The sequence below is a fragment of the Indicator indicator genome, chromosome 9 (assembly GCF_027791375.1).
Source record: "Indicator indicator isolate 239-I01 chromosome 9, UM_Iind_1.1, whole genome shotgun sequence".
Taxonomy (NCBI): Eukaryota; Metazoa; Chordata; class Aves; order Piciformes; family Indicatoridae; genus Indicator; species Indicator indicator.
The window spans coordinates 17,504,205-17,531,461 of record NC_072018.1 but is presented as its reverse complement, the minus strand read 5'-3'; the positions used below and the strand labels follow the sequence as shown (position 1 = coordinate 17,531,461).

General features: G+C 41.1%; 1 protein-coding gene across 1 annotated transcript; it reads right to left on the bottom strand.

Moving 5' to 3' along the window:
• Positions 1-9,961: 9,961 nt before the first annotated feature.
• On the bottom strand, positions 9,962-26,846 carry LOC128969147 (elongin-A-like). The gene is made up of 12 exons (XM_054383847.1): positions 26,769-26,846; positions 21,439-21,495; positions 19,771-19,883; positions 18,427-18,737; positions 17,969-18,360; positions 16,477-16,576; positions 15,497-15,661; positions 14,264-14,361; positions 13,479-13,659; positions 12,853-12,976; positions 10,158-10,273; positions 9,962-10,023 (listed from the first exon to the last, which is right to left on the bottom strand). The coding sequence occupies exons 1-12, from the start codon at positions 26,844-26,846 to the stop codon at positions 9,962-9,964; spliced, it is 1,797 nt and encodes a 598-aa protein (XP_054239822.1).
• Positions 26,847-27,257: the final 411 nt, after the last annotated feature.

Here is a 27,257-nt window from a genome sequence, read left to right as displayed (position 1 = left end):
GCCAGTGATCCAGATCAAACCCAGCTGTCAATAATGAAACAGAAAATATAAGGCAGAGAATTGCTGGCTGTTTCCTGCTGAGGTTTGAAAATAATGAGGCAATGTATACTGTGTTTTGAAGAGATTCAGCTACACTTTGAAGAGAGTGGTTTGCAATTTTGAAGTCCTACTGAACACAGATATGCTTACTATAGTGAAAAATAACAGATGTGTAACACACAACTTTGTTTTCCAGTTTGGTGACAGTGGAATTTTTTTATTGGGCTTAATAGACTGTGAATATTGCAAACTAAAGCAATTAATCTGAGAGTTTGAGTGGATATTGCCATCCCTGTATTTCTCAAGTTCCAGTAAAAATTTTCTAGAATAAATCCCAAGTGCAGAGTATTAGCACAGATTTATATGGTTCAGCTTCACAGCTATCCACTGCTGACTGGGTAGGAAACAGCCTTTGCATTTGCCATGGCTACTCATCTGCTGATACCCATTCTGCTCGAACACAGGCACTATGCAGGCATTAATAAAGAGACAGGATCGCGCCTGGATGCTCAGCAAACAGATTTTGAAGGGATTATCCAACCAATGGAAAATTAGTTTTCCCGAGTTCATTCTGGCATGCCCTCCCCCACCCATTCGCTGCAATGTTAAGAGCCAACATATCTGCTCAGATTTATTCTCCAGTCAAAGTCTGGGGGATTTATGTGGATAACTCCTATCAACATTCCTATAAGGTAAGCATTACGTCTGCCTTCCAGCAGCGTCAGGTTTCTCTAACTTTCTAGAACACCTATTTTGCCATAAGCATCTCATGCAAGCAGGAGATTTTTAGATGCTGTTTGCCATTTACAGCAGCTAGAAAGAAGATGGATATAAAGAGCTGCTTGGGCTCCCCATGAAGAGAAGAAGCAAGCCTCAGAGCCTGCACACAAATGCGCTGCGGCATATCTTGAAAGCAATGTCACTTTCCTTGAACCTTTTACTTTTAATTTTGCATAGTGGTGAGTGGGAGGCCATAAGAAGCACTCTCATGCAAATTGCTAACTCACCCTGAATGACATCTGGAGGTTTGCTTCCTGCTGTGGTGTGGCTGCCAGCCACTAGGCTGTACTGCAGGGGCTGATGTGACAAGGGGACAGATTTTACATAGCTCAGATATAAAACTATGGAGGCTTTGGGAAAGCATTGAAGGAAGTTTTCCCTCTAGCAAATCTTCCTTATTTTAACAGGGGCAAGCAGTGACATCTGATGAAAGCAGTGAGCTTAGCTGTTGATCTCTGACCTTTGTAGGCTCCTGCACCAAGGCCGCCAGACCTCCAAACAACTGAGCCATGTGTGGTCCTGTATGGAAATCAACATAGCTACTGCTGCTTTAAAGCACCTTGTCTCCCCTGGGTAAAACAGCACACAGTTTCCCTCTGTAAAAATTTAAAAAAAAAAAAAAAAAGGTCTCTTTAAAATGCTGCCAAAAGACATCAGAGCCAGAGTTAAGTTAGCAGAAGACAGCACATTTATCTACTTGCTTCCAAACAGGCACAGCCCACTTGTCATGTGAGCATGTAAGTGGAGCTGCAGATGAGCAATGCCTGAGAGCAAGTCAGGTTTTGGGTAGGAAGGCAACTCTATTTTTTTAGAAGCCCCATTTTCAAATGCAGGCATCCAAATTGGACTTTCTGAATTTGAAACACCACCTTTCAGGAACAGATGCACCTATTTAACACTTGGCAACAAATCAGCAATTCAAAGTGTGAAAAAAAAAAAAACAACCAAAAACCACCACCACCAAAAAAACAAACAAATTTTCGAGCATGTTAACAGCATTATTATTGTTTGGGGAAACATTAGCAGGGCATAGGTGCATCTCCAAAACAAGGAAGCTTTAACTTCCTGTAGGAGCGCTCCAAAAAAAATAAAAATGCCACCAGAAATATATTTATACACTTTCCACAATGTGGAACAAGGGAATGGTCTCAATGGGAACTAAGGTGACACACCTAAAAGTGAGAGAGAAAAGCAAAGCGCACCCGTGCAACACAACCAAAGGGCAGAATAGACACAAGGGCATCTTGCAGAGATGTTCCTTCATGTGGCATTGAATTGCCACGTTTCATCAGGAGCTGGAGGAAGAAGGGCTGTGATAAAAAGGATAGACTGCAAGAACTGGTCACACATAGGAGGTGCCAGGGTTGGCATAACAACACAGCAGAGGTTAATGAGCCTTTTGTTTCTGAGGAGAGGCTGGAAACACCAACAGGCTTTGGGGGGAAAGAGAAGCAGAAACAAAACCACTTTATTTGACATTAGGGAGAGAGGTGAAAAGGCAAGCTTTTTGGATGACAGACCCAAAACTTTAGTATGTTATTTTTAATCTTGCAGTTTGGGATTACCCTGACATTTCTCTGATTTCTAAGGTTGCCCATGCTTGTGGCTTGGCATCTATCTTGATAAAAAATACAAGCAACCAACCTCTAAACTGCATGTCAGTGTGATGGGGAAAGGTTGTTAAAATTGAACGTACTGGATCATAACTTTCATAATTGCCCAAGGGAGTTACATAGTCAAACTACACCCAGCCTCAGGAAGAAAGGGGGTCCTAGTTCTCAAGGCCACTTCCTGCAGCACTTGAGCCCTTCTACAACAACCCTTCTGGGCCATGGGGCAGCTGCCGAGACAAACGAACAAGGACAGGAGGTGGCACTCACAGCAATCCCCTGACTCCTTATTACCCCCAGGACCGTGCTCTTATGGTGACACTGTTATCACTCTGCTGCCAAAATTCTTGCCAAATTCTGTTTCCTAGAAACCAGAGTATAACCATCTTAAACTTTTAGGTAAACAGGATTTACATCAAAGCATTGAAAGGACAAGGCAGCCCAATATTGTTTTCTTGTATGTAAAATCCTTTTTTTCCTCTGGTAGTGAGACTCTCACTACAAGACAGACATTGAGTTGCTGGAGTGGGTCCAGAGAAGGGCAACAAAGCTGGTGAAGGATCTGGCAAACAGGTCTGATGAGCAGCCGAGGGAACTGGGATTGTTTAGTCTGGAGAAAAGGAGACTGAGACCTTTTTGCTGTGTTCAACTACCTGAAAGCAGGTTGTAGAGAGGTGGACACTGATCTCTTCTCCCCAGTAACAAGTGATAAGATGAGAAGAAATGGCCTCAAGTTGCACCAGGGGAGGTTTAGATTGGATATGAGAAGACATTTTTTCACTGCAAGGGTTATCAGACACTGGAATAGGCTCCCCAGGGAGGTGGTTAAATCCCCATCCCTGGTGGTGTTTAAAAGATGCAGAGATGTGCTAAATGATGTGGTTTAGCACCAGATTTGGTAGAGTTAAATCATTATTGGACTCAATGATCTTAAAGGTCTTTTCCAACCAAAAAAAAAGGAAAAAAAATCTATGATGCCATGCAAAATTGTCACCGAGACTTACAGCAGTCCATCCACAGAAGAAACGTATTACTTTCAATACAGTTCAACAGATTATTACAAATGATGGATAAGAGATAAAGCTTTCTGTTCCAGAGCAAGCAGAAAGAAGGAAGAACTTGTCCTGCAAGCTCAGGATCTCAGTGAGTTTTAACTACTGAGAATGAAGAAGAATGTAAACCACTGCGCTAGCCAGAGCAGCACCAAAAACATGGTCTGACACATCCTTTCTTTTCCCCTTAAATCCTCAGAAAAATCCTTTCTGTGCTGTAAGTGCCATAATGTTAAGATAATTATACTGTGTTTTCAATGTTCAACACTGACTTAAATGCCAAATATAGCTCAGTCTTACTCGACCAACCAGGACAAGTGCTTCACGCATCATGCATGAGTTGTTCCACAAAGCTCTTGATACAGATTAGAGAATGAAGATACGCTGTCAGCTTAGTGTTGACAGTTTTGATAACACTGAATGATTAAATAACTTCATAGTAGAACCACTCCAAGGTTTTCTTCAGGGAACTCTTCCCCAAGCCTCTTTCTTTACACAGGCCAAATAGATTTGAGCCCTCAGTGATGAAAACTGTGTTGCTATACCAAACAGCAGAGCAAACACTGGTACAGCTTCATGCAACTCTCCAGATCAGGAAACTTCTGGAAAATAAATAGAAACTGGGGACATTTCCCTTCTTAGGGCCCAGTACCTTTAGCATCTTCTAAGGGCCAGTAAGAACTTACCAGGATTTCTAGAATAAAGCAATGTCTTTACATTTCTAGTTTTTACCTGTTATAGTAGTATTTGTGCTCCAAATAATCACTGGGAAAACAGACTTCAGAAAATACACATTCCCCTAGGCCTAAAGAGAAGAGCAGATGGAGGAGTTCAAGAGGCAACGTAAATCTTACTTCCTCATGTTTCTGCCCTTCTTAAATTACTGAATCATTTTTGCTATGATAAAGGTCAGGGAGACTGTCAACCATCTCATGATGCAATGCTCCCTGACCAAAGAAAGGAATTTGAAATTATGCCAGTGACCAATATCCCCATCACAGCAAATCATTGTGGCACAGGGCAGAGAGCTCCTTGTTACAATGAGGTCCCCAATCCATCAGTTTTGCATTTTCAGAGACAGAATTTTTCTCCTTCCCGGTAGAGAGGTTACTACCTCTGTTCAGAGTCTGTAGTGTTCATCCCTCAGCTGCAGAAGTAAACTCAGGTCTCAAGCTTTCTAGAAACCTAGACAAGCTGCTTTGTGCATAAGCCTTTGGGACTTCTCTACATTTCATTCTCTTCATGCTTTTCTAAGTGCCCAAGGCCAGAACTCAGCTGTCAGCACTAGTCCAGCATGATACTAATGCTCTGAAAAGTCACACTTCAATGCACCACTTTAGTGTTTATCTAGATTTCCTACATGCTAATTATCTTTCAGGCTGAAAGGTGTGAACGCATTGCAAAGCACATCAACACAGGTAGCTGCAGGAAAATGTGTTTTGCAGAGAGCTGGCTACAGCACACCCACGGAAAAGAAAAGCCTAGTGCTCTCTGAGAGAGTTGTGAAGAGCTGTAGGGAAAACGCCTTATCTAGTGAGTGAAAACGATGACATACACAGAGCGAGGGGGTAAGAGGCTCCTCAGAGAGGACAGCATCTTAAAAAGAAAGAATATTGCTTCCCAACTGGCTCTCAGCAGCTTTCTCCCCTCTTGCAGGCAGATACCTTCCTTCTTGCAGAGGCAAGCAGCAGCTTGTTCCTCTTCCCCTTCTGCCCATGCAGCTTTATTTTCCCACTTTTGCAGGCTTCAGCAAGCAGCATCCCTTCTTCTGCAGCCCCAGTAGTTCCTTAAAGATTAAAGGACAGGGGCCTGGAGAAGTGGTAAAGAGCTTTGTCTACTGCTTGGATACCCCCTTGCAGCTCTGTAAGATTTTCCAGACCTGTTCAGCCCTCTCTCTAAGCAAGTGCCATTTTTAGGTGTGTCATCAGGGACAAGAAGACACAACTCCCCTGTAAAGAGTTCACAAAACGTAAGCTGCTGAAGGCTTCTGACAGCACTACCCATAGTAAGCCCACTGTTCAGGGCTTAAGCAACAAAGATGATGTTTGTGACTTCATAGTTTCACATTTAAAGCAGAGATTTCGAAGTCCTGCAATCTGAGGGGAAAACAAACAAACAAAAAACCAAACAAAAAAAAAAAAATCACTCAACCTTCTGCACTGTCTTGACCTGAATAGTTTTTTCTAAGACAATTGGATTCTGAAACTAGATTGCTAGGCCTTAAGATATTTGGTAATTTCCTGACTGATTGATGCTTCATTTCTGACAAACTATGACTGCCTCATTCTGTATGTAATTCTACAATCCTGGCACTTCCAAGCTCTATTTCTAGTATTATTTTTGTCTAGGGCCACGTTGGTGAGGAAGTTGAGGAAGGTTAAATGCACAGGACTATCAGACCTCAGATTCCAGGATGCTCCATCTTGGAGAACACAGCTTCTCTTGATCTTTATGGTTCTAGGCCATGAAAGACTTGGATTTTGCATGCCCATCTGCTCAAACAGTCCTCTGGGATTAGTACATTCCTTCGTACATTTGGAAATGCTTGGGTTTCACTTTGTTTGTTTGTTTTAGATCCCAAGTCTCCACAGATTGTATTTCTTTTCTGAAAAGCCTGTAATTCTTTCTCTAAAATGTGTGTAGTCACAGACCCCCTGAAGAAATTGAGAGGGAGAAGATCCAGCAGTTGTGTAAGGAAGCAACTCACAAAACAATTTAAAAAGCACGATAAAGGTACTAGAAACTCTAAGAGTAGAGAGCAACACATCTCTGTACACAGCACATGCCTTCTATTAAGCAGGAGGAAGAATATTTATTCCTATTCTCATGCACAACTCCAGAGAGTGATCCCACCATCTACCTACCGAAAGAGTTTCAGCACTAAACAGTGGCACCCAAAGCCACTGAAAACCAGAGGCAAATGATGAACTCAACCCATACCACAGATCAGAGCTGATTAATCACAAGCACACATCACTGACTTTTTTTCCCCCAACTGACTGGGCAGAGCAGAAGGTAATGCTTTGGGGGCTGGAGGGAAGAATTGCTCACATGGAGATCTCTGACAAATTAAAAAAAAAACAAACCTACCATCCACAGCAATGTTCAGCTTTCCAAGAAACAACAAAAAGACCATTTTTCATATAGATGGTGAACCAGGAGAGCAAGGTACCCCTTGAAGCTATTCCTCCTTCCCTTGTCACAAGCAGGCATTACATATCTGGAGAAAACCAGACTTGTTCCTCCAGTGCAAATAATAAGTTACAGCTGCAGGGAAAATATCTTGAATAAATTCTTTTGTGGATACTGCCTTCAGCAGCTCTGTGGGAGGAAGGAAACCCATGCTGAGTGTTGGGGGTGGCCGCATGGGGAACAGCAGGCTATCTAACCAAGACCTTCAATCACCCAATCAAAGACCTCTCCTGTCTTTACAGTAAGGGCAGAGAAGGAAAACACAAATAGAAGAACCAGACAACCCACACTGGTTATTTTGGGATTGTTGTTTGTGTTTGATTTCCCGGGGTTTTTTGGTGTGTGTGGTTTTTCTGTTGTTGAGGGGTTCTCTTATGGTTGTTCTTTGCTTTTATTGTGTGGTGTTTTGTTTGGGGATTTTGCCCCCCAAACCAGTATATTTAGAAATATCTTTTTACTTATTGATCTGAAATTTTCACCACCCTAAATCCTGGCACAGATATTTTTGTGAGTCTTCAATCAGCAAGGCTGAGATTTTCAGGGTGAAGGGATCTCTTCTCCCTCTGCTATGGCTACCACAAATCCTCAGAGATCTCCAGGTACAAGGCAGCCAGTGGCACCACGCTCACAGCTGCATCATCCTTTCTGACCGGGATGCCAACAGCTGAAATACTGATCATTGGAACAGCACCAACCGACATCAGCATGCATACGGCAGTTCACAGAGGTCTCTAAATTATTCCAGAAGGATCACACAAAACCCTAAACTGTTTGCTAGCTTTGGCCCAGGACTGTACCTAGCATTTGAACACCTACATGGTCCCTGAGAAGAGCTTAGCACCTGCAACTCTACGTGCCTTCTGAGCAGGGCCACGTAAGAACACTTCACCTCAGAACTGCTTTCTCCTCCTGCCACAGACACTGTTTAAATGGCAAGATCACACATCCTTTAAGTGGAAGAGCAGTCAGGCTGAGTTTTCTTGGACTCAACCACTAACAGGATGAAAAACATTCCTGAATGCTATAAAACATACACTGGCAGAGAGTGGAAAATGGTTTATATTCTTCTTGAACTGCCCATTTCATGCATAGAAATATTCTCCATTTGTGGTCTTTTCAACAGCAGCAGGGTTTCCCCTTTGTGACCGTATTTTTTCTCCTATTTGTCAGAAATCAACATGGAATTTCCTAATCACCTGAGGGAAAAGCAGTTCTGCTGCTTGGGTGAAATGCTCTAGAGATACTGCAGGAGGACTAGGGGCTGCAATGTGTTTCTGTGGCAGTTTAGGCTGGGTGCCCCCTGCCACTGCCGCATGAGATACACCTCTGGTGTCCTGGGTGCCCACCCACAGGGGTGGACACAGGAAACGACGTATTTCTACCCATAAGTCCTGCACCCTGTAAGGCCATCTGCAAAGTCATTCTCTTCCTCTTTCTTCCCTCTCTGCTCCCACGGGAGATGTCCTCTCTTGTCGGGTAATGCCGGGGGAGTATCCTCAAGGCCTCTTAGGCCTGTCTAGGCCTAATGCCAGGAGGAGAATGGAGGGGGGGGCAGTCTCAGACCTGGCCAGCCTGAGACTTGCCTAGCAGTGGGAGGGGGAAGAAAGAGCCCTGGGGGGTTTGGGAAGAAGGGAAGGACTGGGAAGCCTTTGGGAATTCTGTGAGGGGTTCTGTACGCTTTGGGATACTCTTTGTCACTATGCTTTGTAGTTTGTAGTTTTTTTGTAGCTTCACCAATTGCTTTTCCATTTAAACTTTCCATCACTCTCCAATCCGTTTGTGTGAGTCTCATTCTTTTGTCCCTTTCGGGGCAAGAGAGGATCTGTCTGGCCCCAAACCAGCACAGTTTCGAAGGAAGACAAGGTCATCACACATTCATTAATTTCCACCTTTCAGTGAAGAGCCACTTACCTGAGAAGGATCACAGGTTTCTTCCTCCAAGCTGCCCTCCTGAGTCAGGTTCAGCTCACCACCAGGAAGATCAGCCAGAAGGCTACAACACAGAACATGTTGAACACACAACAGGGGGATATATGACATATGAAGAGGGATGTGGAAACCACTCTGGAAAGCATGCAACAAATACAAGCATCTTTCCACTTTCCTTCTGCTGGATGCACATTCTGCCACAGGTCAGCATACTCCAATACTATGTATAGGTAAACCTGGTAAGGAGGGCTTTGAACTGAAGGACTCTGGGGGTTGGGTCCAAAACAGCAATGCCAGAATAAACCAAGCCAACCACAGCAGTGTCAGATGTTCCTTAGGCACCTTCTAAGAGGAAAGCTGGAAGACCAACCACCTCAAAGGAGTATTTTCCCTTGGTGGATCCTCTTGCATCCCTCCAGGGAAGCCAGCATGCTTAGTTACCCCTCCAAAATGCCTGCACATCAACACACGTGGCTTGGGCAATAAATGGGAAGGACTAGAGATCGGTGTGCAGTTGCAGGGCCACCGTCTCATTTCAGTTACAGAGACATGGTAGGATGGCTCATGTCTGAAATGCTGTCATGGACTGCTATGTACTTTTTAGGAAAGCTAGACCAGCAAGGTGAGGTGGTGAAGTTGCTCTTCCTGTGAGGGAGCAGCTGGAATGGATTGAGCTCTGCCTAGATAGGGATGAAGATTTGGGAGCTTATGGGTAAGAATGAAATGACAGGCTAATACAGATCATAGTGCTGTGTCTACTACAGGCCACCTATCAGGGAGAGGAAGTTGAGGACACCTTCTATAGACAGCTAAAAGCAGCCTCACAGATGACAGGTCCTCGTTCTCACTGGGGACTTCAATGACCCTGATATTTGCTGGAAAGGCTAGACAGCTAGAGGCACACAGTCTAGGAAAAAATAAAAATATGCCTAGGAAAACCTTTAGTTAAACAAATACACTGAGTTCCCAAAACACTTTTGTACAAAACGTGCCAAAGCCTCTTTCCAATTGTATCCAAGTAGACCTTGTGGCCATTTCTGAGATAACTTTAAGCTTTGCAAAATATACCCAACAGCTTCCATGAAAAACCTGACACAAATATGTAACTAAACTGATAAAGACAGAAGTCTATGTAAACTGATTTGTCATTACTCTGCACCAACTTTATTTCAATTCGGTCCTCATGGAAAGCAGCAGTATGACTAGACACAGATGTTTTCATTTTTATTGCAAATCATTCACCCCTGTAATTTTTCAAAACTCTTTTAAACTAAGCCAAATGTTTACATTAACATTACTTTCATTAGCTGTAGCACAATATACTAATAGTTACATAAGCTTCAAATATGCAGCCTCATTTTATCGTCGTCCAGCTTTACTCTTCAACGCTCTCAAAGTTTTCTTCATGATTGGTCCAATTTCTTCAATAAGAAAAAAGGGGTAAGTTAGAAGTACAGCCATGAGTGACTTAAAATTATATTAGCATAATATTAAGGATATAGTTAGATTGCAAGTTATTAAAATTATCTTGATAACCGCAGGAAATTCCATTTACTTTTCGTAGGCTTCTTTTCATCTTGAGTCATCATACTTGACCTAGAGCTCCCACAACTGCTAGCAGTGATCAGAGCTGATGTATTATTTACATCTCTGATTTCTGGAATCCTTGATCTTTAAAAACAACGAAAGAAGGGAAAAGTTAGTGATTGATATCTAACTACTATTTGCTCTGGCTCATTTTGGAAAAAAATGATCACAAATATTTAAGCTTTTACACATTTTAAAACCATGTGACAGTTCAGGTTAGAAAGGATCTCAGATAATTATCTAGCCCGCTTCCATTCCAGCACAATTAGAGATAAATATTAAATGACCAAAATTTGTGACAGATCAAATGTTTAGCAATATGATTGGGATCCACAATGCCCTGTACTCTAGTTCATCCTTGTGTTGATTTTCCTCACTGAGCACAGCTGAGCTGCTACTTCTGACAAAAAGTGAGGGCAAATTTACAGACCTTCCCCCCACACTGAAAGCAGGAATGTCTAGCAAAATGGGCAGTTCAGTGTTAGGTTGGAATCCTCAACCAACAGTGCAATAACTCAGGTGGAAACAGGTATAGAGCTGATGCTTAACTGCTAAGAGCAGTTAAACCAATGCAGCATTAAACTGTCAGTATGATGTCACCACTCTGGGCAGCCCTGTACAGCCCATAGCCTATCACTGAAGTCTACTACCAGTTATCATTGTACTGCTGCATACTCAACTACAGCCTGTCAGGGATCTGCATGTCTGCCATTTAGCTCCTGTAAAACCTCCTTGGCTCCTGCAAGACCAGCTTCTTAGTGATAACTTCAGTTATACAAATTCTGCAGCTTGAAAAACCAATAGGTTTTCAGCTGACATGGTCAAAACAAAGTGAAACTCATCATGCCTAAAAAACCAATCATTTCTCACAGCAAAGTAGTGACCCTTTCGTGGCTTCTAACACAACAGCAGTTCTTCCTAACTCATCATGCCTGAGGAAAACAAACATGCAGGGCTTTGAGTACATCACTCACCTACTGGTGCAGAGATTACTGTAGCAGAATGGATATCTACACTACTGTACTTAAAACATCTATCTTGGAAGTCTGGCCTGTCACAATATAGATACAAACTCCCACAGGCCAACTAAAAGCAAAGCCCTAACTTGAAGTGCCTTAAGTTACTGCCTTGGTGATTCACTATCATTTCATTGACAACAGCAACAGTATGGAGAGAAGCTTCTTCCTAATCTTATGAGCTGAATTTGCAGTTATAAAACCATTATATCTCAGGTAAAAGCCAGTTTTAAGTTTCTACACCCAGGCTGTCACTCCTGTCCCGTATCACCACCATCTGGGGCAGTAAGTCAAGCCCGCATGACTAAGTCAAGCTCCTGAAACTCACAGAAAACACTTTCCACGGTTTTATAGGGTTTCTTCCACAAACAATAAACCCAGATCAGTTCAGATATCTAGTTCATGTGCCTAAGATTGAACATTACTCATCACAACTGCAGGCACTACAGCATCATGACAGAAATAGCTTGAAATTACTCTCCTGACATATACAGCTATACTGTCAGTCTCATATCACATTTGCAACAGCTTAAGTTTTACCCTCCCTGTTCCCAGCTGTCACTATCCACTCACATATTTGTCAACCTGTGCAACTGTTCACTAATTTTGATTACTGAAAAATATTCTACCTGCTGCTCCCCCCAGAGGTACAATTTGGAGGGCACTAGTTGAAAAGCAGTTACACTGAAATGGGAACAAACACAGACAGTAGTGACAGGGGAGGGCACCATGCTCACCAGCAGCCACAGCAGGTGAGTGACCACAACTTAAAGATACCCACATTCACATAGTACAAATACTCTCCATAGCTTTTATGGTCCAACTGCTGGCACATGGATTCATCAAACCCATGGGCTGCTTCTGAATCAAATTGCTGTTTTTTATTGTTTGAATATCTTCTCGTTTCAAAGAAAAGTCAGCAATCTGTCTCCACACTCTTGAGAAGGGAAGAAGTACAACTCATGCTACAGATGGTTTATCTCCCTGTTGCAGCCATCCTTTTGGATACAAAAGAATTCATTAGGCTGGCAGGACCAGTAAGACAAACATCACATCTCAGCTTTGGCTCTCCTGGCTGTTGAACTACTCTGAACTAAGATGTCACAAAAAAAATTGGCTTCATCCTGTGCAGAGTAAACATTTGTGAAATCCGAGTTTTGTGTTTCTCCAGTGATTACTGCTGGCTATTGCTACAGCCTGACTCCAGACACTCCTTTTAAGTGCCAAAGCAGAAAACCTCTATTAGTAGTATTAAAAGTTTGAGATTCACTCTGGTCAGATGTATCATTGCAAACAGCTGACTGGGATTTTACTGAAGCAGGGGAACATGTGAGGCTACTAGGAAGGTTTATAAACACAAAACATTAACACTCGAAAAATTCTGGGTGGCATCAGTGTAACCTGTAGAAAAACAACAGTACCCACTCACTCTCCAGCTGAGAAGGTGAGGTGGCACTTGGGAGAGTCATGTGATGATAATGCATACACAGCAGAGAAGCATGCAAGACAAGTTACTTTCTAGCCACTAGCTGCTTAAAAAAGGAAAAGCAAATAGATATTTGTAACTTCAAAAACATTTTGTCAGCAACCTTTGGTACTGATAAAGACACCTAAACTCAAATTAAAAGCATAGTACAGAACACGTACTTGCTCTTTCCTCTGAGACAAAATTGTGTGACAGGTCCTGCAGTCCCATGGATTTCTTGCTGTCGGCGAACGTTCCTGGGTGGTTTTGCTGCACTGGTCACATAAGCCATTTTTACTTGCCTGCCTAACAAAAAAGCAAAGACAAGAGGATAGGTGACTTTTTTGCCCTTTATGTTAAAAGTTCAGTTGATGATACGGTTGTGTGGCAATTTCTAAGTTTAAATTGGGGAAAAAATAATTTAAAATTAGAAAAGTAGAATCTGATAAAGTAACCAGGCCACAGCAAATTATACACAAACTGCATACAGTATTCCTTTGTATTAACTTTGGTATTTGTAACTACATTTGTATTCTTTGTACTATTGCTTAGGATCCTCATTCTAAGCAGAGTAAGGTAAGACTTGTCTATTGTATGCTGCAAATATTATACATTGATTTATTGTGTTAATACAGGCATTTATTTTTGGGGAAACTCAGACTGAAAAAAAACGTTTCTTTCTTGATGACTTCTAGAGGTGCAGTATTAATGCTCAGTGCAAATCACTAAACCCCATGTATATATCAAGTGTCAAGAATAGCAGAAGAGACTAGGTTTTGTACGTGGAAAAGCTAACCACATATCTTACCTTTTGGTTTCTCAGATTGAGCTGAAATAATGTTTTTTGTAAGAGTCTTCAGTTTTTCTTCTCTCCGATTAAACAGTCTTGAGTACATTTCACGCCAAGACTCACATTCCAGGAGGCTCTCATTTTTAAAATCTCTCTGGCAGTGTTTCTTCCATAAGTGGTCAGACTCTTCTGTAAACGTCTATTTTGAACACAAGATATCTTAAAACAAAGATTTTAAGGTACCATTTTTCAAGAGTATACCTGTTATCTGAGCCTGTAGACAAAGCCCAATACCTTGGTGGAAAAAGGTGCAGAACAAACACATGGTGTCACAGGTGTCATGGAGCATGGCAATACCATGCAGAGATACTGACTTCAGTCTCAAAATCACATAGCTTGAAATAGCAGTGCTCCAGTTCTGAGTTAACAAGCCATGGTTACAGGATAGACTAGCACAGGCTCAGACTAAACCAGCTCTCAACTTCAGGCATGCAGAGAAGTGGCCAACATACATTCTGAATTGTTACCCACTCAGAACCTCAGTGTGCAGATCCCTTATGGAGCTGAAGTCCCAGCCAGTGCAGTTATAAAAAAAAAAAAACTACTACCCACATGAAACTTCAGATACTTCCCAATTGGTATGCTTTGCTGATGATGACAGCTGGATTCAAAGTAGGACATACACCAGACAGAAAACCAGAAAAACCCATAAAGAATTTTTATCAAAAAGGTGTGCAAAGAAAGGCAGAAAGAGACACCTCATGTCCTCCATGGTTCCCTGAATTTAACAAGGCAGAATTTACCGGATTGCATTCTTCTATTCGAAACAACTGCTCTGGTGTGCAACGTGTTAGCACAGGCTCAAGAATTTCAAAAGGCACACCTCCTACTTCATGTAGCACTATGGAAGAGGACGCTGCTTTCAGTATCTCGTTTGTTTTACTCAGTGTGTAACACCACTCAGTTGAAAAACACAAGTTAATTTTAACGAGCACTAACAGAACACAGGCTTAGAAGTCAGGCTATGAAAATATTTGTAAATCAGCAGTTCCATTCGGACACAATACGCAAGGCCACACCTCAAGTATTGTGTTCAGTTTTGGGCACCTCAATACAAGAGAGATGTGGAGGTGCTGGAGTGAGTGCTGAGGAGGGCAACAAAGCTGGTGAAGGGACTGCAGAATAAATCTTAAGAGCAACTGAAGGAGCTAGGGTTGTTCAGTTTGAAAAAGAAGAGACCACACTCCACAGCTACCTGAAAGGATGTTGTGGAGAGGTTGGTGCTGGTCTCTACTCACAGGTAATTAGTGACAGAACAAGAGGGAATGGTTTCAAGCTGTGACTGGCTAGGTTTAGATCAGACATTAGGAAAGAAATTTTTGTGGAAAGAATGATCAGGGATTGGAATGGGCTACCCAGAGAGGTGGTTGAGTCACCAGCCTGGGGTGCATTTGAAGGTCATTTGGATGGGATGCTTGAGGATATGGTTTAGGGGTGAACCTTGTGGAGTAGTGTTACCAGTTGGACTTGGTGATCCTGAGGGTCTTTTCCAACCTGAATGTTTCTGTGATTCTGTGGCAGTTGTACTTGAGGACAGAGAATGCATCTTTGAATATCTATTGGCCCATCTTTACTTATGGGTATCACTCCCCTCTCTGCCTACGCAAAAGAATGAATGGCTTCTTGATCACTCATTCAAACTTATGTAAGCATGTATCTTGGAGGGGGAAAAAAGAAATACTCCCCAAAAACCCATCACACCAACAACAAAACCACAAATCTGCATGCTTTCTCGCTTATAAGTTATAGGACATTATATTTTAACTACAATTGGAACTTCATAAAAGGTTAAGCTTTCAAAAGAAAACTACATTTTAGCACAGCCATAAATCAATTTAAGTGCTTTTCAACCTGCCCTGAGTCACCATTTGCAGGGAGGAAAACTGTCTTCCAGCAGGCCAGTTGTTGGCATAGACTAAAAAGAAACCTGATAAACTTTCAGGCACAACCTGCTACAAATCCCTGACAGTACTCACAGTCAATGTTATTTTGAAGCACACGGATGCACTGTTCATACAGCGTAAGCATCTTTGAAAGATGGACTGTTTTAGGACCAGAGTAAACTTGCATTTTGGAGTTCAGTCTCTGTCCTGTGAATTGAAAAGCCTCTCTGACTTTCTTGCGTTCTTCTTCAACAGGGTCTATGGAAGCTGCAAGCAAAATATTGGAATTTCTTTTACCTCCTGACATCTTACAATTTTTAAACATTCAACTTTACGACAAAACGCAGCTGCTAAGACACATGTATATTAATTTTTCTTGAAATAGAGTTACTTTGTTGTAATCTGGGGTTCCTACAGAAATGCTACAGAATTCCATTCATCATCACCCAGCACCAAGACAGCATGTACATTGCAAATGAGCCACACCAACTCAAATCAGCCTTACTTTATATAGCTTAGGTCTGTATGAGCTGTGTTCTTATCTAGATTACTCTGTTACCAGCCTACAACACATTATTGATCTTTTCAAGTTATCCTATAGAAGCCAGAAGCTGCAATGGCAATGATGCTTCAAGACCAGGGTAATATGAAACCTCACAAGAGCTACTAAGAGAGCCACTACTACCCATAAAGGTGCTGGCAAGTTCTGATGCCAAAGCACTTCCTGTCTTTGTTTTGCCTATGATAACTTCTATCAAGGATTTGCCTGCTATAAGGTGTAGACAGAGGTAAAGATAAATAGAGCTCATAAAACTACCACCTGATCTATGCCATCTCTCCATTCATGGTAACCTCCCACAGTATTTCTTTATTCAGCAAGCTGTAAGAGTGAAGCCTATAATTCTCTTCAGCTTCAATGTGAGTTCTTTCAGATGAGAAAGCAAAGGTGAGGCATTGTTTGCCATGGACATGAGAGCTCATACAGTTTAAAAGGAAATGGTATAAAGACATCTCTGTGCAGAGCTTTAAATATCTGGACTGTTGCTCATTTATCAGCCTTGCATACTACTTACTTTCAAAGTCTGCAGCATATGGGGGAGATGAGATTGAGATGCCTGTTAGAAATTTAGGCAGTGGAGTATTAAGAAGATCTTGGAGGGATGCCATCTTGGCCTGTGCACAGTCAAGAAAACATTGTTTCAACATTACAAATTTAGGTTTCCTGAGTCTTAAAATGAGCCCAAAACAAACAAACAAAAAAACCCCCACAACAAACCACAACAACAAACAACCCACAACCAACCAACAACACAAGAAAAAAAAAAATACACCCAACTTTAACCAAACCCCAGATATAACTTAGTACAACTAGAACTATTGCTTTTATACTCTGCTTACTAAGACTACATCACAAAAGGAACTTAGTGGGCTAACTGCAATCTGTTCATAAAAAGATTAAAGAACAGAGTAGTAGTAGTTCAGGTAACAGGCTTTCAGATAAATAACTACTGAGGTCAGAGGCATACAGTGAATGAGACAAAACATCAATCCAATGTTTACTAGCAAACTAAATGCCATCCTGAAAGACAATAAACAGCTTTATACTCAGTTCTGCGGAATCTCCTCTGTTTGGCTGAATAAGACATTTAGCCTCAAATTTTCACAGATAACTGTCTCATCCCACTTACAACAGTTCTAACTAGAGTGGTCTGAGACAAGACAGGCTAAGTCCCTTTTTGCTCTTCGACAACAACCCCTTAAGAATTATTTCAAATATGTTACAGTCAGTAAAGATGCAGCAGTCTGGTAAAGCACAGGTCCCTACAAATGCTCAGCATTATGTGCATCTAAATCGGGTCTTTGGTGTCCTCCAATTGCAAGCCAAGGACTTACAGCCCAAAATTTGCATTACCCTTAACTTCATTTCAGTATCTTTAATAACTTTCCATGACTGCTTGAACATCCAAGACACTTCATCAAATAGTTTATGGTAGAGTATCATACACAAGCCTCTACATTGATATTTCTCCATTTGGGACAGAAAATACCACATTCAGATTGCAGATCTTCCACAACAAAAAAGCATACAGTAAATTACATCACAGTAAAGATAAGACAGAAGAGACCTCTAATTCCCAGTGCACAAAAGGGCTTCATGTAAAGGGCCTAATTAATACACATTTAGCTCTGCTTTGGCTCAGATGAACTACTTAAGCTACTTCCACTTCAAGGGACTAGAACAGTTCATATCACAAACATGGCTAAGCTATTTTAATATGCAATACTGTGCTTCCTTTGCAGGTAAAGAGTAGATTAGCTGATATGGAACAAGGCTATTGTCATATTGGAAATCACTCTCAAAATGCAAGATGAGTTAATTGTAAACTGCCAGTATACAATAAACAATCGGGTTTTGCCTCAATTATTGGCAACTGCAATGCAGCTGATGTGCCACAGCCATGCAATCTGTTGTTTAAAATAAACACAGCTGAATCTCACAAAAAATAAGTCCAAAGCACTTGTCTGCACTTTCTTTGCTATTATCTCACTCATGCAGTGGCTTACCTTTTTATTGGGAGTTTCTGATTGATCACCTTCACTTGTTTTTACATCTTTCTCTCCCTCATTTGCATGAGAAAACGCTGAAGTCTTGTGTAGTAATGAGCTGCTCTTCTGTTTACTGCACTTCTTTGGCTGCGGGCCTGTAGAACAAGCCTTCCTCTTTCTTTTTGCAGTAACCCGATCGTAATTAAGATAAGATTCAAAAGACATAGTAGGAGGCTCAAATTCCTCATCACTAGATAATTCAGCTTTTCTTTTTATTATAACATTTTGCTTTGGTTTCTTCAAGTGCTTAGGATTTCTCTGTTTGGAAACATTCTTACTAGGCTTGTCCTTCAGGACTGAAAAGTCTTCGACTACAGAGGAACACTGCTTTTCTGAAACTTTCTTGCTGCCTTTCTCCTTGAAGTCACTGTTTTTAGTTTGAGGAAAGGTACCCTGGAAAGCACGATCAGAACGACTGCTACTATATTCTTTTTGAGACTCAAAATCTCTGCTTTGGTGGGTCTTTTCACTACAAGTACGCTGCTTATCAGAACCACTGCTGCTACATTCCTTATTATCACATTCTTTTTGAGACTCAAAATCTCTACTTTGGTGGGTCTTTCCACTACAAGTATGCTGCTTATCCGACTTTTTAGAAATGGGAGCACTATTGGAACCTCTGGACACCAGTATAGACGTTTTGGATTTCTCTGAAGGTTTAGTCTCCTCAGAAACAGAAGATTTTGCCTCATCTTTTTCAGTATTTTGTTTTCCTCCTCTGTGAGCGCTGCAATATAAAAAATAAAATAGATTTTTTTTTAATCACATCCCATGCTACATCTGATGCCAAATGCTTGAGCAATCATTTTTACCTATATTTGTAGAACTAAAAGCATTGAATCACACTGTATGTCATAGTTTTACAAGACCCAGAACTGTGCTCTGCTGAGCTCTGATTCTTTATCAGTACAGTACCTGGCAACGCCACTCATGGGTACAGCACTACTAAACACTACAAGTACTGGCAGCAGAAGTGGAAGTAGGGATATAACCATCAGCAGGAAAACATGCTTGACAGTACTATTTACTTATCATGTGTTGATTACTAGTTTTCTTTATAGACGTTTCCCTTCATGCTTTAAAACGCAGACATGATCCTCAAAGTAACTAGGAGACAAAGAATTTACAATGTGCTCTGTAGATGATACAGACCACATCAGGTCAGTCTTTGTGCTTTGCTTATCACCAGTTCTGGTACTTCTCCTTTGAACTTTGGATTTAAAAAACACTATTTCGTCAATCTAAGCCTCTAGCTTTCTCAGCAAAACTACCTCAAATTGTCAGAGGTCTGCAAAACATCTAAAGCACAACCAGCTTGGCCATGGCACTGGTGGCTGCTTCATTCCAAGAAGCTGCATCTCTTCAGTGCTACTCCTACTGAAAGCCCCTCTTAGTCCACAAGAGCATTATAGGAAAGCCCTCTATATAATCAAATCACAAGAGAGCTGCCTCATCTAACCACCACCTCTGGGAAGAAAAAACAAGATTCCCACTTCCCTGAAGTGCAGTGGAATGCCCATCATTGGCTTAGTCTCACTTGCATCACAATTTGAGTGCTGGTTAGGTAATACTAACTGGTATTACTGGTAATACTATACTGGTCACTCTGATCTGTCTTCTGATATTCTGTAAAAGACTCTGTAAAATATGTCCTGTTACACATTTGTCATTCCGAACACATTCCCTAAGCTTTCCAAGCTATATTTTATAGTTACACTGCAGTATAATTAACTTCTAAACCAAAGTTAGTTCACACCTACCTTTGATTTTCTGAAGAAGTAAGTTTTTTCCATTGTTTTACCAGGGCTTTAGCTACATTCCCAGCAGTGGCGTGTTTCCTAAAACTGTTAACTGTTTTGCCTATGCCAGTTTCCTGTTGAAGATAGTGCAAGAAAAATGAACAGAATAAATCATGACTAACATCCCAAATAAAACCTTCTCTAAAACTGCTACAAACAGTATTAGGCTAGCAGTGAAAGCAGTCTTACGGCAGCTACAGAAATAAACTCATTTATATTGCAAGCAGAACTGAAAAAAAAAAAACAAAATGCAGTCTTAATCCATAAAACTAAGTACTTTTCCTCCATTACATGTATACATTCAATAATTTCGCTTGGCTTGAATGTGTACTCCAACAAAGCACATAATCAACTCCAATTCCCTTTAAGGCTTACACAGGTACATTTTAGCATGTCAGAGAGCACACACAATGGACATATTGCAATTCAAGATGTATTTCAGCCAGGAGCAGCATGAGGTCAAAGAAACAGAGTTAATATGACTAAACACTCTCAGTTTCAGCCAGAGTCCTGTAATCTCAGTGGAATCTATATACACTAGGTTTACAGCAACCTGCTAATGCTTTTGCTAACTAGTGAAATAATACTCCAGTGAAGTCTGAGCAAAAAAAAAAAAATATAGACACGCTACTCATACATAATCAGCTCACACCATAGAAAGGTTTTCCTTAAATTCATTTTAATTAGCTTCTATACAATTTGAGCAATCCTAGTTTGGTAGGTCAGTGTATTGAAAATAGATGCAAGAAATTCAGTGGGATTATTTCTTAAAGCTATCTATGTTCTCAAATGCATTAAAAATACATGGAGTCTTCAGTTGTAAGACAACGACATCTCTTTCCTCTGACTTGCAACACGTGTCATATTGTAAACCATGCAAGTTGTCTGGGAACATGGATTGTCTGCAGAAGCCCTCTATCATTTTAAACAGCTAATTGCAATATAAGACTATTTTGTTTCCCAGTAAAAATACATAAATATTTCTGTATTCTAGTATAAGTCAACCTGTATTTAAGGGAGACCAATGCCTTTGCCTGAACAGGCCAGTCATATGTCTCCAAAGAGCTCTCTTACCAAACCCACACTTCTCTTCTTACTAAAACACAGCCATGTTGTTCACACAAACTAAAAGCTTCATAGACCAGTGTGAGAATGTCTAATATAACAACTGACAGGATACAGCATGGATAAGGATACAAGTCATAAGTATGCTCACTTGGGATGCCTGCTTTTTAAATGCAAGAAACTAACCTTGACCTTGCTAATAAAATATTTAGATAACTGATCTAAACAATTATTTGCTTTGTCTTAAGCATTAACTTGAGAACAATTTTACAATGGAAAGAAATCAACCCTGAGTAGCAGAGTGTTCTCTATAGGCATAGATCACTGTTCAGTAGAAACACTGCTGGCATAATAATGAATTTATGCATTTATGTTCAGCTGCATGCCCAGCTTCCAACTGGCCTTCGGAAAAGGCTCCACGGCTCCCTGTACAGAGCCCTCAAGAAATTTTGATTAAGAGTCAAAATTACAAAATGCAACATGTTCACTGCTACTATGATTGCAGACCTCAGCATTTAACACAGGAATTCTGTGGAAGAATTTAATGTATTATTGGTCACTTACCACTAGTACACGCAGTGATATATCTAAATCCTGTAGTATCTTAAGAGTTTTTATAATCTGGAAGGAAACATATGAATATTTTCTTTAAAAAAATAAAGTTCTATTGTGTTTTTCTCATCCTCATTCACACATTTAACCCAGAAATAGTCAAAGCTGTTGAGGAATATCCAGGAACATGTAACACTCCCTTACTGCACATCAGGGCTGTGCTATGAACCAGTACAGTTCTGCCAACCTCCCAGATTACATTAAAGATCAATAATACAGTAGTACAGGCCACATATATATGCCCACACTCCTCATGTAGCTGTGATACTCATTTGTCACAGAACCAATAGAAAAAGCTCCATTATGCAGAACCAGCTCCATGCAAAAAAAAAAAAAAAAAAAAAAAAAAAAAAAAAAAAAAAATCAACAAGTCTCCCATTCAGCAGCATCACCCCACCAGTCTAAACCAAGAAAAGCCAGAGGAGAGAAAAGAGTCAGAGGGTTGGTTGTTAGTACCTAACCACAACAAAGGAAGGCAGCCAAGGTCAGGAAAGCCAGCAGAAGCACCAGCCAGAGCAGAGGAAGCGAAAAGAGACAAAGTTAGACTATACAGACCAATTTTGTTAGTAGTCTATTCAATGGGATTGTTAAAAACTTATTATTTTCCTTTTTACATCAAATGGTAATTTATTTACATTCTACTACTTTCTGTTCAAGATCTGTGGAAAATTTTCCAGAGACAGCCTGAAACTACCCCAAGAAGTCAACTCTCTAAAGCATTAGAAACTACATTAGCAGTGTCAGGTTATTTTTAATATATACCCATTCATTTAATTTATTTTGCAATGAAAAAGAAAGTAACCCATTGCTATCAGATTATATTGTGCTTTACAAGACAACTAGCTACTTAAATAGTGCAAATCACTGGGGATAAATCCCATTTGTCACAGACAAACCTGTATGTAGAAGAGTGCTAGCAGATGTTTTCATAAAGTTACAAAGACAATGGGGGTTTTGAGTGTTTCCTTTCAATGAGTTTTAGATTACACTAATTTATAAAGGTGATTTCATTTCTAAACAGATTCAGGAAGCATACAATTACCATTCATACAATTTCAAACCAAGAGGCTAAACCACAAAAGTACCTAGATGACAAGCATGTCCAAAAGCAGTCAACACATTTTAATGAACGATGAAACCTTCTAAGCCAAAGACCACACTGTTCATTTTGCTTTCTTAAAGAGTGTGTCACATTTGGCATATTAAGATAAACATGAGGGTTTCATCAAAAATAAAACATTGATCAAACACTCTGACAAGCCTTTTATGAGAAGCAGTCCTGAGCAGGGAACAGCTCAGTTTACAGTGAGATGGGCAGCTTGCTTTGTACAGGACTACCACATGAGAGGGAGCTCCATTTGCTTTGTACTGCAACCAGGCAATGTGAATGGCAGCATCCAGCCTGCAGGTAGGAATCACCTCCAAGCCCTTGACACTTGGAATCGAACAAACTTACAGACACAATCAGGAAACGAGTGAATTTGTGGCAAATCAGTGACAGCACAGAAACTTAGTATTTATCCTATTTGCTAGAGTTCTGATTTCTCTATCAAAGTAGGAGCTGTTTGCTTTTTGAAGCACAAATATCAAGATCAGCTATCTACCAGACTTTGTTGAAGGCCACAGATGGGTATACTGTGAAGTGTAAAACACAGTAAAGCCTTGTCACTGAAATGAAAGTTTGTTAGAAACACAAGCTTTTGTCTTGATATTTATATGGTGCATCATTACAATTATTGCATAAAATACAAAAGACAAAATAATTTGTCTGAAGTCTCTTCTGAGAAGGCCTGTAAAAACAAAACAGAAATTGACTGTTGAAGTGCCTTGCTCTAACAGTATCTTTTAATGTATCATTTGCAGCCCATCTGGCTCTTCTTTATCTCACTGGACTGTATCCAGTAATTCCCCACCTCCAAGTCTTTCCATGTAGACACAACACACGTGTAACCCTCCACTGCTTTTCAGACTATTTTACCTTGCATACTATCCGCTGTGCCCTCATGGAAAAGCTTGACTGACTTAAACTTCATTAAAAAAATATGAAGAATATAAAAGTTCTCTATATACAGTTCCTGAACTGTTTTATGTAATTCCCAAATACTGATATCTAAAGAATTATCCAAACTGCTTACAAAGATTGTTGGTTCTTCCAATAAATGACATTCCAAGCAAATCCAAAACACAGGTCTTCATAAAATGTAAATAGAACAGAAGCAGAGCATTATGGAGAAACTCAGACCTGGCACACATATTGGTGTGAGACAAAAGTAAAGATGACAATAGAACAAGAGCAAGCTAAGGTGTAATTGAGGGAAAGCAAGCAGGCATTTGGAAAGCAGAGGACAAAGTGCATGTAAATAAAAAATTTTCCAAGAGTCAAAACTGAAACCAAAAAGTGATGATACCAGCAGATCCCAGGTGCATCAAGCTTAGTCTCTTGCCACTGCAGTGTTGCTCCATTTTCTCTTATACAAGCCATTGTACATTCTTCTCATTTTTACTAGTTATGTCTGAACCCTCAGGAAGGATGGGGTCCATTAACAGCTCTCCAGGCCATTTGTAGGCGAGAGACTAACTCAATGTCACCACAGTTAACTCTTTCCTGCTTTCTTCTCCTTCCTCCCCATTCACTAGCTGCACCCCTCTTTCAAAATTGTAATTATTTTGCTCATTCTCTTCTATAACACAGCCAGTGAAATTTCACCAAGTCCTTAACTTCGGGATAAGTTACACACCTTATCTGAAAGGGCATCAAGACTTTGAAGACAACAAGACAACACATTAGAAAAATCCCATGCATTCCCAGGCAAGTAATTCCTATGTCCTCAGTAAAACAAACAACACAGAAAAAACATCCCCCCAAACCTAAAATCACATGAGAAAATCCTATTTGCATAAAAACATTTATCTAGTTTTGTTTTGCACTACTGAATCCAAAGACCTCTTTCTGCTAATTAAAATAGTCTTCCTTCAAACATCTTATACAACAGAAATATAGACCCTTCACCTTGGTTCTTTAATTTCAGTAAGTTATACTAGCCAGAGCTATAGCCATTCTCTGTCTGCCTTCCTATCTTTCCAGCCCAACACTGTTGTTTATAAAACCAGTTCCCAGAACAGGACATAATATTCCTGTAATAGTCCCTCTCATACTATATAGCAGTAATAGCATAACCCTGCTATCTACCCAAAGATTGTACTTATTCCCTAAGTTGCTGCACTGCACTGCAATTTCATGCTCAACTGGTAATACATCAAAGCTCCAAATAATTTTCAGAGTCAATGCTTTCCAAAATATAGTCTCCTATCCCAAATGACCTATATTCATAGCTCCTAGCTGTGACTTTCCACTGAACCATGTTAAAATGCATGTTGCTCGAACGAGTGTAGCCTAGCACATGATCCAAGATGATTTCTAGAAAAGTCTCTCAATTTGACACAAACTACTTCAGTATCTATTAGCATTTCCTACAATTCTTGTATTTCTTCTAAATTAACAGAAATTTTAATAGCATCACATCAAGAACATCTGCAATCACTCCCCAACCCAAAACACCCCACAGCCAAAACCACAAAACAACGATCTTTTCTGATGAGGTCTGGCAATTATTTGGGGGGATTGCAACTAAAATCTATTTTATATACTGCATCAGGTCCATAATATTACTGATGTTATCAGCATCATACAAAAGCAAGTCAAATGCCTTAAGAGACTTGCATATATTTATGACAGCTAGTGTCAGCTGAATACAACTTGTGATAAATTTGGCAGTACATATCTACGTAGTCTCACTGAATGGCATAGATCATGGCACTGTCCTTTAACTCTGCATCAACTGCATCTTATATATGCATCATCACACAGCTGCTCAACCCATTCCTTTGTGATCAATGTCAGTGAAGATGATTCCGTTCACCTGTATAAGCAATAGCACAGTATATTTTTCCTGTCCTGATGAACTTCCCTAGTACCTTGAGCATCATTCAATACCTGCATCATTAATTCTGTTCTTTCGTCAGTTCTCTGAGAACTCACTGGGGTTGCTATCACAACTTACACATGAACAAACTTCCAACAAGAACAATGTTCTGCATCTTCTCTAGTTACTACCAAATCAAAAAAGTATTTAAAAATTATTAAAAAGTGCCAAGACAAATATTATTCTCCAGTATGGAACAAAAATACTGGCAACATCAACACTTACCTACATACACATTCAAAAATATCAATTTATTATTTTTTCCACACATAACTAAAACTATCCTCTCTGACTTTAAATACATTTTCTATTACTAGATTTACCTTTTATTAGCACTGCATTTTATGACTATCACTTTCCCTACCATTCCTTAGCCCCTGTAATGCCTAAGTATTCTTATTTCACCAGAGACAGCAGAAGTGCTGCAGCACCACCACTAGTCCCACTTTATGCAGCACCTGCTTGCAGTCACAGCACAAAAACTGTGCATCTCTTCCCTTGAGGGCACCAAACCTGCCAGGGCTATTCACATTTTTCATTTGAGCTCAGCATGAAACTTACCGTTTTCAGATAATTTAGAAATTAATTACCTCTAGAATGGTTTCTCTTCCTTTTTCATCTCTTTTTCTGAATAGCACATCAACAAAGACAGTATCTGATCACTTCTGTAGCACAAGAAAATTCTAGGTTCATTGAATTGCAAATTAAAACATCTGATGAAGGACCTGCACAGACATTTGCATTTGGACAGGCATAGCCTACAGCACTGACATTTAGAAAGATAAATCATCATCGGCTAAGAAAATCAGTATTCCCTATATACTGACACACACACATACTTTAAAAACACACAGCAAATATGATTAATAACTAATCTTTTCAAGTTCATTAACTACCAAATACAATGCAGATTAAATTTTACTGCCACTCTGTGCCTCCAAGCACTTCCACAAAGTATCAAGTTTAATGTCTTAGGGAGGGAAATAAAATGGAGACGGAGGACGGTAGTCTCACGCAGAGTTTCGCCCTCGGCGGCCCAGCTGGCTCAAACACGCACTCAGCTCAAACATCGCGCTCCCCGCTCGGCACGACCGGCCGCCAGAGCCGCAGTGGCGGGGGCTCTACGGGCCCGGATTTCGCCAGTGCTTCGCCCGCCGGAGGCCCCTTGCACCGCTGCTGCGTGGCACATAGACATGCAAACGTATATCCTATATGTGAAGAGACGAGGGTAGGTCCTAAATCTCTGAGTCCATCCCTTGTCCTCCTCCGCGGGAACTAGCGCGATCGCTGGGCAGGTACCTCCGCGGGCTCCTCCGCGTAGCCCAGCCGTTCTTTCAGTTCCTGCACCCGCTGCACGACGCTTCGCCCCTCTGCCATAGCAGCGGACCCAGCTCCTCGTCCCTCCTCGCCTCACCTGGAGTGGGGGGGGCCGCCCCACGCCCCTCTTGTAGCAGAGTCCAGAGCGCCATAGGCGGCGCCGCGGCCCAGTCCTGCTTCAGGTGTTTCCGCCCAACCCCGCCAGCGGGGTCATCACTACCCACTGTCATCTCAGCTCCGCCTCTTCCAGGCTTTCTGCCCCAAGCCGCGCAGCTGGGCCCTTCGATTCGCCTTATGCTCACGTCTGAGCTTTTCGAGGGTGTTTCGTGAACGGGAGTCGACAGCCACGGGCGGAACCGTGCTGGGGCCCTGCTGATAGGCGGTGCAGGCAGCCGCGGCCTGGGCCTGGGCCTGGGCCTGGGCCTGGGCCCGGGCTCAGGCCTTTTAGTCCCACAGAGGCAGGTACAGCCA